Genomic DNA, 18,151 nt, shown 5'->3' on the forward strand with positions numbered 1-18,151 from the left:
AGAGGTGGCTCAGTCACTGCCTCTTCAAGGTGGCTTAAACTTCATTTGCATCAGGTAAGGAACAGGAGCAGGCAGTTACTGCATTTTAGCTCTTGATTGCATAGTCACAACCTACAGGGAATGTCCATTTAACCTACAACACAGTTTCAGGAACATCAACAGCTGCATTTTTTTGTTGTGTGAAGGAATAGGGAGAATTTAATACATTGTAAATTGGACAAAAAAACCTGAGGATTCTTTCTAGTCTTGAGAATGTCTTCGTGATTCTTACACATGAACACTCTTCAACTCACTTTTCTCTTGCTCCTTTGAGCAAATCACTTGGGATGTCTGTTCTGTCAAGGCTAGCAATATTTTTTATTGTATAGTAAAATGTTAGTTACCTGAGAGCACTCCAGGAGTTTCTGTGAGTACATAAAATGCCTTTTCAGTTTTTCTTTTAATAAAGCTGATGCATGTGAAGGGGAACAAAACCCTCCAAGTACTGCATAAACAACTACATTTGCACTTCTTACAAAGGCTTTTTAGTGTTCATTTTCTGAATATGTTTTTTAGTTGCAGTTTACTGAACATGCTATGTTACAGTTTTGCTCCATCATTTCCATCAAGCAAAGTCTAAGCCTTTCTTGGGAGGCAATGAGTTTATTTGCAACATTTTTATCATTAGCAATGGAAAAGAGATATGTAAGGAAAGGTAATATTTATTAGGCTAAGAGATATCACTGAAACAAATATGAAAGCATTAGGACACACACCACATTTTTGAGGGTCTCCTGTATTTGTCAAGGGTGCAAAGACAATTTTGAGTACATAAATATGTACAATGTTGCATTACACATGAAAGAATGATTTTTTTTGTTTGCTTTGCTTTCAAGCTTAGTCTAAAGAATATGCTAACTTTCCCTACAAACATTGCTAACAGCCTTAAACATCCTTGGATCATCAGCTCAGACAGCTTTGCTGCAGTACTACTGTTGGACCATGTATAGAGAGATAGAATGGGATGGGATGGGATGGGATGGGATGGGATGGGATGGGATGGGATGGGATGGGATGGGATGGGATAGAATAGAATAGAATAGAATAGAATAGAATAGAATAGAATAGAATAGAATAGAATAGAATAGAATAGAATAGAATAGAATAGAATGAGTTGAGTTGAGTTGAGTTGAGTTGAGTTGAGTTGAGTTGAGTTGAGTTGAGTTGAGTTGAGTTGAGTTGAGCTGAGTTGACCAGGTAGTGCTGATTGGTTAGCCAAGTTACAAACTCATTTGATTTGAGTTGCCTGATGAAGTTAAGTTAATTAGGAGAGTAGTTTTCACAGAGACCCTTTATAGTCAAGAGAGTCACCTGCACATAGCACTGAAGATCACTTTGAGTCTGATATGCATTTGACCCTGTTGGGACACTGGTGTCTACATTGCCAGGTTAGGTGGTGTATTGCTACATGAGCTAATGTTGAGCCAGAACACTCAATATTGCATATGCCTTCATAGGTAATAAATTACTATTTGGTAATCCTTAGTATTTACTGATATTTACAGTAGTAATAATAACAGTGAAGCAGATAATAGACATCCTTGGAACAGGTCACTTATAAGACTGGTGCAAAGACAGCTTTTTCTACTTGTGAGAACATACCTTGTGTAGGATGCTTTAATTTTGGTTTCTTTGTTGGCAAACCCCAAACAAACTGCAAGATGATATATTGAAAAACCCTCTGAGTATGTGTGCCTAAAGGCAATGCTTAAAGTTATTTTTTGTCAATGAATTTGTCACATTCAATTAATATCAACAGATCTGTTATCTGTGATTCTGTGATCTTCCGTGGAGGGGGCTTAGAACATTTACAGATGGGAAGGAATAACACCAGGCACAAGGACAGACTGGAGGTTGTCCTGCTGCAAAGCAGCTCCATGGAAAAAGACCTTGGAGTCCTAGTGGTCACCAAATTCCCCATGAGACAGCAATGTGCCCTTCTAGGCAAGAGGGATAATGGTATTCTGTGTGCATCAAGAAAAGTGTGGCCAGCAGGTTTAGGGGGGTTCTTCCCCCCCTCTACTCTGCCCTGGTGAGACCACACTTGGATTACTGTGTCCAGTTTTGGGCTCCCCGGTTCAAGAGGGACAGAGACCTGCTGGATAGAGTCTGATGGGAAACTAAGAAGATAACTGGGGGACTGGAACACCTCTCCTGTGAAGAGACAGTGAGACCTGGGGCTTTTAATCTTGAGAAGAGAAGGCTGAGACGGGATCTAATCAATGTCTATAAATATCTGAGGGTTGGGTGTCAAGATAAAGGTGAAGGTCTCGTTTCAGTGGTGCCAAATAATAGGGCAAGGAACCGCAGGTACCAGCTAAAACACAGGAGATTCCACCTCAATACAAGGAGACACTTCTTTATGGTGTGGGTGACAAAGCACTGGAACAGGCTTCCCAGAGGGGTTGGGGAGTCTCCTTCCCTGGAGACTTTCAAAACCTTCCTGGATGCATTTCTGTGCAGCCTGCCTTAAGTGATCCTGCTGTGGCGGGGGGGGTGGACTTGCTCTCTGGAAGGCCTTTCAAACTGCTAACATTCTGTGATTCTGTGAAATGTATTTTTCACCTCATCTGTTGCAAATATTGCCTCTAAACAACATTCTACTCTTTTTTTCCCCCTAATGTGGTCTTAGGATATTTGCATGTGCTGTGTATTCCACAAAACTACAGGCAAACCGTGGAACAGCAGTGCAGCAGTTAAAAGATCAACACATTTTCATGGGTTAAGTCTTCCTGTAGTTAGGTTAAATGTTTACTTCACAGCATGTCTCATGAAAGGATGGGTTAAGTCTTCCTGCAGTTAGGTTAAATGTTTACTTCACAGCATGTCTCATGAAAGGATGCAGCACGCATGCCTGCAGATGGGCTGTTAGGGCATACTCCTGTAGTGCATATGGCAGATGGTATAATCTTGAAAGACTGAGAGAGATTACATTACTGCACATATTTTGGTTTTTCTTCTAGGTGAGGGAACGACTGAGGGTTTCTTTAGAAAGAGTCTCTGCACTGGAAGAAGAACTAGCTGCTGCTAACCAGGAGGTAACATAAACACTTTCTCCCCTTTTGACATTCAGTTTCTCTAATATTATGTCCCATGTGTTCCCTGTCACTTTTCTTAAAACTGTCAGAAGAAGAAGAAAAAAGAAAGAGAAAAAGGAAAAGGAAAAGAAAAAGGAAATGGAAAAAAAAAAAAAAGAAAAAAAAACTATAAGGGAAAAGAAAATGAAAAATAAAAAATAAAAAAATTAAAATATAAGGGAAAAGAAAAAGAAAAAGAAAAAGAAAAAGAAAAAGAAAAAGAAAAAGAAAAAGAAAAAGAAAAAGAAAAAGAAAAAGAAGAAAAAAGAAAGGAAAATTAAAAAAAAAATAAAATAAAAGGAAAAATTTAAAAAAAGAAAAAATAAAAAGGAAAATGAATAGGAAAAGGGAAAGGAAAAGGAAAAGGGAAAGAAGGAAAAGGAAAAGGAAAAGGAAAAATTAAAAAATAAAAGGAATGGAAAAGGGAAAAGGAAAATGGAAAAGGAAAAATAAAAATTAAAATTAAAAAAAATAAAAATAAAGGAAAGAAAAAAAAAGAAAAAGAAAAAGAAAAAGGAAGAAAGAAAAAGAAAAAGGAAGAAAGGAAAAGAAAAAGGAAGAAAGGAAAAGGAAAAGGAAAAGGAAAAGGAAAAGGAAAAGGAAAAGGAAAAGGAAAAGGAAAAGGAAAAGGGAAAGGGAAAGGGAAAAGGAAAAAGGAAAAGGAAAAAGAAAAAAGGGAGGAAAATAATTAAAATAAAAAGCCCCACCACCACCACCAATTGTAAAAATCATATTCTGAGCAAGCTTCTTAGTGAGACTTGTTTAATGTGGTCAGACTGTTCTCTATTCCTTGAACAGCAACACCTAATTGTATTGCACACACATATGGAATGGAATCTCACCCCTCCAAGGGAGGTTAGAAAATAGAAATGATGGAGTCTGGTGGTCATTAATTGCTGGTCATTTGCCATTCCCAACAGGTATGCTTCTCACATTGGTAGAAATGAATTAGAGAAGCGGTACAGCTGGATTAAAGCTGGTTTGGGTTTATGCACATTTACTGTCATTTTACTCAGGATCAAGAAAGTGGAAACAGCCACAGACACCCTTAAACTTTGACAGTACTACCAAGTAATTGCTGGAAACTGGAATACCTGTAATTCAGAATAATGTATGATAGTGTCAAATGCAGGATCCTAAAGTGATTTTTTTCCCCCCCTCCAATATTAAGCTAGAAAAGTTACTTCTGTAAAGCAACTGCCTGAAAAAAGGATCTTCAATTAAGATATTAGTACCTTCTATAAACTATGAATTGGATAGTTTGAATTATCCCTTTCTTCTCTGAAGTAACTGCATTGTATCTGTACAAAAATAAAATATCCACCTCTCCTGTATAAATTTCATAATGACCAGAATGACTTGGTGCATATAATTTAGTTACACTATGTTGCATGTGGTAAATATCTCTCATTTAACAGTCTGTGTAGCATTGGTTCAGGGGAGACCTTATTGCTGCCTACAACTACCTGAAGGGAGGTTATAGCCAAGTGGGGGTTGGTCTCTTCTCCCAGGCAACCAGCACGAGAACAAGAGGACACAGTCTCAAGCTGCACCAGGGGAAGTCTAGGCTTGAGGTGAGGAGAAAGTTCTTCACAGAGAGCTGTTAGCTGTTGGAATGTGCTGCCCAGGGAGGTGGTGGAGTCACCATCCCTGGAGGTGTTCAAAAAAGGGATTGGATGTGGCTCATGAGGTCTTGGGTGACAGGCTGGACCTGATGATCTTTGAGGTCTTTTCCAACCTTACTGAGTCTATGATTCTATGATATAGAAAGCAGTCCTTGTGATCAGTCAAGCCAACTGAAATGCCTTGCACTTCTCTAATCACTCCCTTTCGTGATCCAGTTAAATCCAAGTTCACTTCACTGGGCATGGGACCAGCTCTGAAAAGCATTATCTTGCTATTTGGAGTTTAAAATAAATAGAGTGAAACTTGTATTTACAGTAAGGAGTAAAAACATACACAATGAAATTAAGTTGAATTAGGATTTTCTTGGAATGGAATAGAATGGAATGGAATGGAATGGAATGGAATGGAATAGAATAGAATAGAATAGAATAGAATAGAATAGAATAGAATAGAATAGAATAGAATAGAATAGAATTGAATTGAATTGAATTGAATTGAATTAACCAGGGTGGATAAGACCTTCAAGATCATTGAGTCCAACGTATCATTCAACACCGTCTAACCCACTGAACCATGGCACCAAGCACCCTTATTATTTAACAGAATTTCCCTTTTTGAGCTGCAAAAGTTCTTCACAAGAAACTCTATTCAGATTTTATACTTGGCTGATTAAATACCTGTCTAAATGTTCTTAGAGGCATAAAGATTGTACAATATATTTAAGGGTTTGGGAGGTTGTAGCCAGGTGGGGGTTGATCTCTTCTCCCAGGCAACCAGCATCAGAACAAGAGGACACAGTATCAAACTGCCGCAGGGAGGGTTTAGGCTGGATGTTAGGAAGAAGTTTTTCATAGAGAGAGTGATTGGCCATTGGAATGTGCTGCCCAAGGAGGTGGTGGAGTCACCATCCCTGGAGGTGTTTAGGAAGAGACTGGATGGGGTGCTTGGTGCCATGGAGGTGGGGGGGGGGGAAGAGCTAGATGGGAAGAGTTGTGGAATAGAATGAGTGGATTGTTTTCAAAAAGCTGATGGAATGGAATGGAATGGAATGGAATGGAATGGAATGGAATAGAATAGAATAGAATAGAATAGAATAGAATAGAATAGAATAGAATAGAATAGAATAGAATAGAAGTAGAATTGAATTGAATTGAATTGAATTAACCAGGTTGGAAAAAGACCTCCAAGATCATCAAATCTACCCTATCACCCAACACCTTCTAATCAACTAAACCATGGCACAAAGCACCCCATCCAGTCTCTTCCTAAACACCTCCAGTGGGTTATTTAAACAATACAAAGTTAGAGAACTGCAATATGTAAGCTCATTTTTATGTTAGATTCCACAGGAAATACACAGGCAGTAAAGAGCTTTAAAGATTTATTGTACTATGTGTGAGCAAAAAAGGCCAAGGTTTCCATGGGAATTGTCTGTATGGTTTCCAGTAATTTCTGTATTCCTGTCACTCAGTGTCTGCTCACCAAAGAAAATAGCTATTTGCTTTCATATCCATTTTCTCATATTGATTCTAAGAGTGTACTACACATTCAGGAATACATCTAAGCATGAAATTAAGACAGGAAATCAGTTCCCTGCTTAAAATAATATGTGAATAGGCATGTAGAACAAGTAGGAGATTCAGAGATTTTAAAAAAGTAGTAGAAATTAGTATGTTAAGACAGCACCTTTCTGTGAAAGCTTATGGCTTGAACATAGAAGATTTCACTTCAGCATGAGGAGAAACTTCTGTACAGTGAGGGTGACAGAGCACTGGAACAGGCTGCCCAAGGGGATTGTGGAGTATCCTTCTCTGGACACATTCAAAACCCACCTGGGTGCATTCCTGTGTGGACTACTCTAGGTGATCCTGCATCATCAGGGGAGTTGGACTGGATGAACTCTGGAGGTCCCTTCCAACCTCTAATGTTCTGAGGTTCTGTGGCTTTAGCACAGAGCAGCAATGAGAAACTGCAGACACTCAAGAGAACTCATGGGAAATGTCCTGAAAATAAAGAGAAAAATTGTAACACATTACATTAGGTGGCAAGTAATTCTCATTTAAGTCTGTGTAACATATTACATTGTACACCAAAGAGAGTGAAAACATCTGTAACTCTAGCAAAGCTGATTCCAGCTCCAGCTGTCAACACCATTTTACAAAGCACGTCATAGGTGACAGGGAATAGTATTGACTTTAAACTGCAGGGGCAATTGAGATGGACAGGTGGACCTGCTGAGAAATTTAGATTGTGTAGCTAGTATTTGTATAGAATAGAATAGAATAGAATAGAATAGAATAGAATAGAATAGAATAGAATAGAATAGAATAGAATAGAATAGAATAGAATAGACTTAACCAGGTTGGAAGAGAGCTTTGAGATCATCGAGTCCAACCTATCATCTAACACTATCTAATCAACTAAACCATGGTGCCAAGCATCCCACCCAGTCTCTTCCTAAACACTTCCAGTGATGGTGACTCCACCAACTCCCTGGGCAGCACATTCCAATGGCCAATCACTACAGACACTCTCTATATATCCACTATATATATATACATGCTATAAATACACACACACACTACATACACTATATATATATATATATATATATATAAAGAGGAGCTTCTAAAATAAAGTTTTTATTCTAGGATTACCTCAGAAAAGATTCCAACATGATAGCCATTTTCTACCATGAAGGAATTATATATATAGTTTCTTTTTCACCTCAGCCAGTATTATTTTAAACACTTCCAGTGATGGTGACTCCACCACCTCCCTGGGCAGCACATTCCATTAGCCAATCTCTCTAAGAAGAATTTCTTCCTAACATCCAGTCTGAACCTTCCCTGCCACAGCTTGAGACTGTGTCTTCTTGTTCTGGTTCTGGTTGCCTGGGAAAAGAGACCAACCCCCATCTGGCTACAACCTCCCTTCAGGTAGTGTAGACAGCAATAAGGTCTCCCCTGAGCCTCCTCTTCTTCAGGCTAAGCAACCCCAGCTCCCTCAGCCTCTCCTCATAGAACTTGTGCTCCAAACCCCTCCCCAACTTTGTTGCCTTTCTCTGGACACCTTCCAGCAAGTGTATATATTGTTGGTGTTTTTTTAATTGGATTGAATATTTTGTTGTTAGTGCACCTGATTAGTGGCAGCACAGGGGACCTTTAAACACAGCAGCAACCTGAATTGCTGCTGGTGAATATTCATGCAGATTGGGGCAAGGTAACTGTCTACACTAATCAAATTCCATAGTGATCCTTGTTATATTTGGGGTTGATTGGCAGTTCTCACATGATGTACCCAGAATTATCACCTAATTTTTCTTTTATGCTCACACTGGAAGCCAGTATTTGTTCATGTGGTCTACAACTATCTGAAGGGAGGTTGTAGCCAGGAGGGGGTTGGTCTCTTTTCCCAGGCAACCAGTACCAGAACAAGAGGACACAGTCTCAAGCTGTGCCAGGGGAAGTTTAGGCGCGAGGTAAGGAGAAAGTTCTTCACAGAGAGAGTTGTTAGCCATTGGAATGTGCTGCCCAGGGAGGTGGTGGAGTCACCATCCCTGGAGCTGTTCAAGAGGGGATTGGATGTGGCACTTGGTGCCATGGTTTAGTAGTCATGAGGTGTTGGGTGACAGGTTGGACTTGATGATCTCTGAGGTCTTTTCCAACTTGGTTGATTCTGATTCTGTTGGATGTTAGGAAGAAGTTCTATACAGAGAGAGTGATTGCCCATTGGAATGGGCTGCCTGGGGAGGTAGTGGAGTCACCATCATTGGAGGTGTTCAGGAGAAGACTTGATGGGGTGCTTGGTGCCATGGGTTAGTTGTTTAGGTGGTGTTGGATTGGTTGATGGGTTGGACGCGATGATCTTGAAGGTCTTCTTCCAACCTGGTTTATTCTATGTATTCTATGATAACTGGTAGATGCCCTGTTCATTGTGGTTGTTGTGGCTAAGATGAATTGGAGATGTTGTTAACAACTTCCTGGAAAAAAAAAAACAAACTCCTGCTTTTAGCTGAAATTCCTGTAAAAGCCCAGCTTCATTTGCTTATTCTTCAGCTGCTTTTAAAATGGGGCTGGTTTCCACCTGATTCCACACACAACTATGGTCTACCCAAACAGTTTTGTCGCTGAAGGTTCTAATTTGCAGCTGACAACTAGCCAAGCTGCAAGAGGTACACCCAGGACCAAAGCTCAGCGGTACCGTAGTGTCTGCCTAGGAATGCTTTGAAGGCAAACATGTTGCTCTTCAGGGAGTAAATTAACATTTTCAAACTCCAAGAACATTCTGCAAGCTGGCACTAGTTTGAGAAAGTTAAGTCTCATGTGCAAGAGAAGTGGGTTGCAAACTTTCTTTCCTAGTCCTGTCATTTATTATCTTCATGGATATTAATGCTGAAATGAATGACAAAATAAATCCTTTTGTTCCACAGCTTTTGGCATCCTCTTATTAGGGTTGCAAGTGTGAGTGTTTTCTAGAATTATGGTAAACTACAGCACATGCAATCAACATACTAAGATATTGCATGAGCATCATGTAGCTCCAGGAACTGAAGCTCTAGTGGCTTTCACAGAGCCAACTGACATAGACCATGCCCATGGTGAAGCTTTTAAATCCATTTCTGCTGCACTGGGCAATGCTAAAGGACAGCTGTTGCAATTTCCATTGATAGATTTCACTGTTTCCCAGAACCCTCAACAAACAGTTTCCAAAAAATCCCCAGTCTTTGGAGCTTTTTCCCAAGGCTGTATGTGTAATTGAGCTAGTACTATGCTGGGGAGAAGTAATTTTTTGGATGGCTATGGTTATATTGCATGTGAATTTTCTCCTGCCCATCTTACTTTTATCCAGCCCTTGCAGAATAGAATGGAATGGAATGGAATGGAATAGAATGGAATGGAATGGAATGGAATGGAATGGAATGGAATGGAATGGAATGGAATGGAATAGAGAAGAATAGAATTAACCAAGTTGGAAAAGACCTTTGAGGTCATCAACTCCAACGTATCACCCAACACCATCTAATCAACTAAACCATGGCACCAAGTGCCCCCTAGTCCTATCACTACCTGACACCCTAAAAAGTCCCTCCCCACCATTCTTGTAGCCCCCTTCAGGTACTGGAAGGCCACAATGAGGTCTCCTTGGAGCCTTCCCTTCTCCAGACTGAACAGCCTCAACTCCCTCAGTCTATCCTCATAGGAGAGGAGCTCCAGCCCTCTGATCATCCTCATGGCCCTTCTCTGGACACATTCCAGCACATCCATATCACTCTTGTAATAGAGGCTCCAGAACTGGATGCAATACTCCAGGTGGTTTCTCACCAAAGTGGAGTAGAGGTGGGGAATCACCTCTCTCAACCTGCTGGCTATGCTTCTCTTGATGCAGCCAATGATGGGATTGGCTTTCTGGGCTGCAGGTGCACACTGCTGGCTCATGTTGAGCTTCTCATCCACCAGCACCCCCAAGTCCTTTTCTTCAGGGCTGCTCTCAAGCCAGTCCCTGCCCAGCCTGTACTGGTGCTTGAAATTGCCCCAACCCAGATGCAGGACCTTGCACTTGGTCTTGTTGATCCTCATGAGGTCATCAGGGGCTCACCACTCCAGCCTGTCAAGGTCCCTCTGGATGGATCCCTTCCCTCCAGCATGTCAGCTGCACCACACAGCTTGGTGTCATTGGATAACTTGCTGAGGGTGCCTCAATGGCACTGTCCATGTCACCAACAGAAATGTTAAACGAGACAGCTTCCAGTACTGATCCCTGAGGGACTTCACTTGTCCCTAGCCTCGTGTGAAAACCTATTTTTATCCCCAGATGTTTCAGGCCCTATTAGCTCAAGGCACTTTTTGTTACAAGAGATTCTTGCTTGCCTTAGCCTTTGTATGTAAGTATAATATTGAGTGATTTGAGGAGTAGAAATGTTATTTCCTAAACATTTTGTTTTCTAAATATTTTGTATTATAAACATATTGAACATGGAAGAGTAGTTGACTAAGGAAGATAGTATGTGCATTTCTGGAATGCATAATACATGCAGTATTTCATCACTCTGAAACTCAGCAATGATGGGTACCAAATCCCTGGATGAAAATGGGTGAAACACAGTGACATTTTGTTTCCCTGAAGAAGGCTAAGTATAGATGGATTATACCTATTTCTGGTGACTCTAAGTATACTTGCTTTGCAAAAACTCTGAAACAGCTTTCTTCTGTAGGGCCTCACTTTGCTATTTTACTTTTTTTCTCAATAGTGCAATTGAACCTTTTTCTGCTTTGCAAACTCACTCTTACATGGTATTTTTGAATATTTTTTTGAGTTATAGGATAGGATAGGATAGGATAGGATAGGATAGGATAGGATAGGATAGGATAGGATAGGATAGGATAGGGTAGGATAGGGTAGGGCAGGATAGAATAGAATAGAATAGAATAGGGCAGAATAGAATAGAATAGAATAGAATAGAATAGAATAGAATAGAATAGAATAGAATAGAATAGAATAGAATAGAATAGAATGGAATGGAATAGAATAGAATAGAATAAGCCAGGTTGGAAGAGACCTTCAAGATCATCATGTCCAACCTATCATCCAACACTATCTAATCAACTAAACCATGGCACCAAGCACCCCATCCAGTCTCCTCCTAAACACCTCCAGTGATGGTGACTCCACCACCTCCATGGGCAGCACATTCCAATGGGCAACCACTCTCTCTATGAAGAATTTCTTCCTAACATCCAGTCTAAGCCTCCCCTGGAACAGCTTGAGACTGTGTCCTCTTGTTCTGGTGCTGGTTGCTTGGGAGAAGAGGCCAACCCCCTCCTGTCTACAACCTCCCTTCAGGTAGTAGTAGAGAACAATAAAGTCTCCCCTGAGCCTTCTCTTCTCCAGGCTAAGCAACCTATGGAGAGACCTTCCAGAGAAGGGCCATGAGGAAGATTAGAGGGCTGGAGCTCCTCTACTATGAGGACAGACTGAGGGAGTTTGGGCTATTCAGTCTGGAGAAGAGAAGGCTTTGAGGAGCCTCCCTTAAGGGGACCTACAAGAAACCTGGGGAGATACTTTTTAGGGTGTCAGGTAGTGATAGGACTAGGGGCAATGGAACAAAACTAGAAATGGGTAGATTCACATTGGATTTTAAGAAAAAGTTCTTCCCCATGAGGGTGGTGAGACACTGGAACAGCTTGCCCAGGGAGGTGGTGGAAGCCTCATCCCTGGAGGTTTTTAAAGCCAGGCTGAATGTGGCTGTGAGCAGCCTTCTCTAGTGTGAGGTGTCCCTGCTCATGGCAGGAGGGTTGGAACTAGTTGATCCTTGAGGTCCCTTCCAATCCTAACAATTCTATGATTCTTTGTGGTCTGAAGTTCGATTTTAGATGTCTGTGTAATTGTGCCAAATTTTATCTCTTATGCAAAGTTTCACAGAATTAAAAATATCTTGGTTTGAAATGTTATATTAATAGACTAGACTAGACTAGAATAGAATAGGTTGGAAGAGACCTTTGAGATCATCAAGTCCAACCTATCATCCAACACCATCTAATCAGCTAAACCATGGCACCAAACACCCCATCAAGTGCTACATGGCATTGCTTTTCATTCTGCCTTTAACCTTAGCCACCTAGGTAAATGTTAACTCTTCAAAAAAATTATTGTTGCCTTTAACTTTTGAATGTGGCAACGAGGCAAAACATTTTATTGTTTTCCTTTTTGTGGATGTTTCTCCTACTCCATGTTCCACAGCATTAATTTCTGCCTCTACACATTTGAGTTACAATGTGGGGCGTAGCAGCTGAACAGGTTGAAAATTACTACAGCAATACTACATACTTCATTGCCTTCTTTACAAAGTCAAAAGGATATATGCACAAGAAATGGTCAGTTAAGTTGCTATAGCTATTTCATTTTATATCTTTAACTATTTCTAAGCCATGTTCTCAGAGGGGAAAAACCCCACTAAAATCCTTTGTGGATATTGAGGGGCAGGGCTGACATCAAAAGCAATTTTCACAGAATTCAGGGCAGAGTAGTTCTAAAATTCAATGTATTTTTCAGCTTGTCATTTAAGAACATTAATCTCTACTCATAGAATCATAGAATCAATAAGGTTGGAAAAGACCTCAAAGATCATCAAGTCCAACCTGTCACCCAACACCTCATGACTACTAAACCATGACACCAAGAACCCCATCCAGTCTCATCCTAAACACCTCCAGGGATGGTGACTCCACCACCAACCTGGGCAGCACATTCCAATGGCCAATCTCTCTATGAAGAATTTCTTCCTATCATCCAGTCTGAACCTCCCCTGGCACAGCTTGAGACTGTGTCCTCTTGTTCTGGTGCTGGTTGCCTGGGAGAAGAGACCAAACCTCACCTGGCTACAACCTCCCTTCAGGTAGTTGTAGACAGCAATTGCATAGCTTGATTTTTGACAGCTGATGGCCATAGTGGCGTCTCTTCAGGTGCACAGAGTGCCACACACCTGGTGTCCTGGTACATCACAGCAATGCTGCTCCGCTGTATTAATCCTGGCTTGCTCACTGTGGCATAACACCATGCTTGGATTTAAATGCTGAGTGCATGCCCTTACCCAGATCCATGCCAGATTTTTTAATAGAAGTGAGGCTGGACCTGCAAGCAGGGAGGGAATGGGCAGCACAGAGCGAGCCTGACATTTCTGTACAATAGCAAACAAATATATCCATTTGCAACATAGAGCCATGAAGCTGAAGAGCATGTCTCAGACAGTGAAAAATGGATTTTCTGATCTTGCTCTCTGCATTATTCCAGAGAATTACAGGAAAAGCTGTAAAAGCACTGAGTTTCTAGCACAGGTTCTGTGGGCTTCTTATTTACCACATATTCCTCAGCCAAAGCAGAATAAAGGGTGAAAGAGGGGATAAGATGTAAGCCAAGGAAATGCAGGCTGAGAGAACAAAGGGGTGGCAGCAGCCTGATGCATGGCAGAGCATATTTCACTATCATTTGCCTACACAGCTGTAAATTCCCAGAGAATTCCCTGATGAAACTGGAAGGTTATTTGTGTATGCTTAGCTTAGGAATTATTCATAATCAGAATGGAATTAAACACTGGGATAATTTCAGATTTGGTTTCATGTCATATATTTGGCAGACTGTTTAAGGATCTTAACAAACCAGTGGAATACAACTCACTCTGGCCCTGATGTCATGAGGTTGTGTTAGTAAATGTCTTACTTTAAGATAAAGATCATAGTGTGCATTTAAAGGAATGTTTAGCTGATTTGCATTGTAGAGCTCACAATTATTGTACAAAGGACATCCGTGACAATTTTAATGTCTACTGTTTAAATTGCACAGTATCACAAAGGACACATCACTTTCTCTTTGATCTGCTGCTTGGTAATTCCTAAACTTTGAAATGCATTCCATTTTATCCTGGTATAAATTCAGGTTTAAGAGCACAGCTGATGATCTTTCTCTCTGCAGCAGCTTCAGGGTCATCTCAGGTCTGTCAAATGAGATATTCATGCGGATCAAGATAATTTCACTGTTTGTGCTGACCAATCCTCTTGCACATGCATCTTGATAATAATGCAAAGTATCTACCCAATATCCTTTATTCTTAATATGCTGGAACAAGATGTTTGAACATTTGTTGAATGTCCTTCTTTGGAATGATCATGAAGTTTTGTGCATATTGCTCTCCACAACTACCTGAAGGGAGGTTGCAGACAGGCGGATGTTGGTCTCTTCTCCCAGGCAGCCAGTAGCAGAAGAAGAGGACACAGTCTCAGGCGCACCAGGGGAGGTTTAGGCTGGATGTTAAGTTCTTCACAGAAAGAGAGATTGGCCATTGGAATGGGCTGCCCATGGAAGTGGTGGAGTCACCATCACTGGAGGTGTTTAGGAAGAGACTGGATGGGGTGCTTGGTGCCATGGTTTAGTTGTTTAGGTGGGTTGGATTGGTTGACAGGTTGGACACGATGATCTTGACGGTCTCTTCCAACCTGGATTATTCTATTCTATTCTATTCTATTCTATTCTATTCTATTCTATTCTATTCTATTCTATTCTATTCTATTCTATTCTATTCTATTCTATTCTATTCTATTCTATTCTATTCTATTCTATTCTATTCTATTCTATTCTATTCCATTCCATTCCATTCCATTCCATTCCACTCTATTCTATTCTATTCTGTTTTATTCTATTCTATTCCATATTACATGATTTGTCAAGAACATTTGTATTCACTAGCTCTCAAGCCAGGTTTTCAACAGTACAACAAGATCATAGTATTACATTTTATGCCTATTACTCTCAATTATCAGTTTTTCATTGTATGAATAGGCCTTCCATGCTGCATTTGAATAAAAGATTTACATTAATTATAAGTCAATAACTAAAATCAACTTTAAGCCTTAGAAGGTTCATTTTTATTAATCAATATGCTTATTAACACATTTGTGTTTTCACATTAGATGCCCTCAACCCAACAGTCCAAATTATTGCACATGCAGCCCTAAGAGTATTCTGCAAATTCATAATGTAGCTAACCAGCAAGACAGCAAAAACTAAGGTCTGTGAGCAGCATCAGCAATAATGAGCTGAGTGATTTGCCACTCAGAGATGTGTATTGTGCTTCCATTATCAATAGAACAGAGCAAGGCCCACAAGCATAAAAAAACTGATGCCACATTTGTTACAGACTACATTGAAAATCATTGCTATTTTGCTGGTGCTCTGCTAATGATGGTAAAACAACACAGTCATAAAACATTCGTGAGAAAAAACAGGAGTAGAGAGTGTGCTAGGGACATGTCAAATACAGATGTATCCTGGTGAATAGAATAGAGTAGAGTAGAATGGAGTGGAATGGAATGGAGTGGAATAGAATAGAATAGAATAGAATAGAATAGAATAGAATAGAATAGAATAGAATAGAATAGAATAGAATAGAATAGAATAGGACTAGACCAGGTTGGAAAAGACCTTTGAGGTCATCAACTCCAACCTATCACCCAACACTCCCTTAGCCTCTCCTCATAGGGCTGTGCTCCAAACCCCTCCCGAACTTTGTTGCCCTTCTCTGGACATGTTCCAGCAACTCAACATCTTTCCTAAACTGAGGGGCCCAGAACTGGACACAGGACTCAAGGTGTGGCCTAACCAGTGCTGAGTACAGGGGCAGAATGACCTCCCTGCTCCTGCTGGCCACACTGCTCCTGATGCAGGCCAGGATGCCATTGGCTTTCTTGACCACCTGGGCACACTGCTGGCTCATGTTCAGCCAGCTGTCAACCAGTACCCCCAGGTCCCTTTCTGTCTGACTGTTCTCCAGCCACTCTGACCCCAGCCTGTAGCTCTTCATGGGGTTGTTGTGGCCAATGTGTAGAACTTGGCATTTAGACATGTTAAATCTCATGCCCTTGGACTCTGCCCATCTGTCCAGCCTGTCAAGGTCCCTCTGCAGAGCTCTTCTACCCTCTAACAGATCAACACCTGCCCCCAGCTTGGTGTCATCTGCATATTTACTGATAATGGACATGATCATATCAGGAGATGTTTTTGTTTGTTTGTTTGTTTTAATGAAGTGTTTTTAATTTAGTGCAAAATAGGTCCAGAAATAAGTATGGAAATAATTTCATTTAGGATCCAAAAAATGTAAAAACAATCATTTTGGATGTGATTGGGTAAAACAAAATACTTGTATTGCTCTGGGATCTTGACTGGAAATTGTCAGCGCGTTAAATAATCTACATCAATCTGGGCCCCATCCTGTTCAATATCTTTACTGATGATCTGGATGAGTTGATTGAGTCAGTCATCAGTAAATTTGCAGATGACACCATGTTGGGAGCAGGTGTTGATCTATTAGAGGGTTGAAGGGCTCTCCAGAGGGATCTTGGCAGGCTGGAAGGATGGGCAGAGTCCAGTGGGATGGCATTCAACAAGTCCAAGTGACAGGTGCTGCACTTTGGCCACAACTACCCCATGCAGTGCTACAGGCTGGGGGCAGAGTGGCTGTGGAGAGTTGTTGGCCATTGGAATGAGCTGCCCAGGGAGGTGGTGGAGTCACCATCCCTGGAGGTGTTCAAGAGGTGATTGGATGTGGCACTTGGTGCCATGTTTTGGTAGTCATGAGGTGTTGGGTGACAGGTTGGACTTGATGATCCTTGAGATCTTTTCCAACTTTATTGATTCTATGATTCAAAATTTACAGGGAGTATCAATGTATAGATGGAATTATTTGGAGAGGAGCTGTAGAGGGCTTTTTTAACTTGGTTCAGTCACCAAGGAATGATCCAGTTTCCTTGACATTGCACTTGGAGCATGTAGTTTGGACACCTTTACTTGTGTAGAATTCATGGTTACCAAAAAGAAGGTGAAAAAGAAACTATATATATAATTCCTTCAGGTTAGAAAATGGCTATCAAGTTGGAGTCTTTTCTGAGGTAATCCTAGAATAAAACTTTTATTTTAGAAGTTCCTCTTTATATATATAGAGAGTATGTAATGTGTGTATATATAGTGTGTATTTATATATAGTGTTCATATAGAGTGTGTGTGTAGTGATTGGCCATTGGAATGTGCTACCCAGGGACGTGGTGGAGTCACCATCATTGGAGGTGTTTAGGAAGAGACTGGATGGGGTGCTTGGTGCCATGGTTTAGTTGATTAGATGGTGTTGGGTGATAGGTTGGACTCAATGATCTCTGAGGTCTTTTTCAACCTGGTTAATTCTATTCTATTCTATTCTATTCTATTCTATTCTATTCTATTCTATTCTATTCTATTCTATTCTATTCTATTCTATTCCATTCCATTCCATTCCATTCCATTCCATTCCATTCCATTCTACTCTACCCTACTCTACCCTACTCTACTCTACTCTATTCTACTCTACTCTACTCTATATATGCAGTGTGTGTATGTAGTGTGTATATATATAGTGGATAGATAGATAGATAGATAGACAGTGTGTGTATATATATAGAGAGAGAGATGATAGATATAGATATATAAAATCAGTGAGGATTATGTCCTTAATTTTGCAGTGAAGAAATCTGTGTAAAAAAATTACTTCCATTAAGAAAGTCATTTAAAGGCCTCTGTATCATCACTAAATATAAGTGTGCACATTTGGTTTAATACTTGATATATAGATTTGAATTCACTTTCCTGTGCTTTGATTTTTGTTATGGATTATGAAATATCAAAAAGGAAAACATTGATAAACTGTTAATGATTATTTATTAATATCATTAATAGCTGTTGCCACAGACGAGGAGTCAGATGTAAGTTGGGATTTCTTCAGGGTGTCCATACAGATCAAGGCTTCGATATTCTTTACTTGCAGTTTTTGGATAAGGTTCATTTCCTTTCTGGCTTTTTACTCATATCCTACCTGTTGTATTTCCATGTTT

General features: G+C 40.4%; 1 protein-coding gene across 1 annotated transcript in view; it reads left to right on the forward strand.

Annotated features, from left to right (window-relative positions):
- Positions 1-18,151, forward strand: part of PPFIA2 (PTPRF interacting protein alpha 2) — a 353,836-nt gene that overhangs the window by 245,929 nt on the left and 89,756 nt on the right. Inside the window, exon 6 of the mRNA XM_054178470.1 lies at positions 3,003-3,077. Within this exon, the coding sequence (XP_054034445.1) occupies positions 3,003-3,077 (75 nt within the window). The remainder of the gene's footprint in view (positions 1-3,002; positions 3,078-18,151) is intronic.

The sequence above is a fragment of the Dryobates pubescens genome, chromosome Z (assembly GCF_014839835.1).
Source record: "Dryobates pubescens isolate bDryPub1 chromosome Z, bDryPub1.pri, whole genome shotgun sequence".
Taxonomy (NCBI): domain Eukaryota; kingdom Metazoa; phylum Chordata; class Aves; order Piciformes; family Picidae; genus Dryobates; species Dryobates pubescens.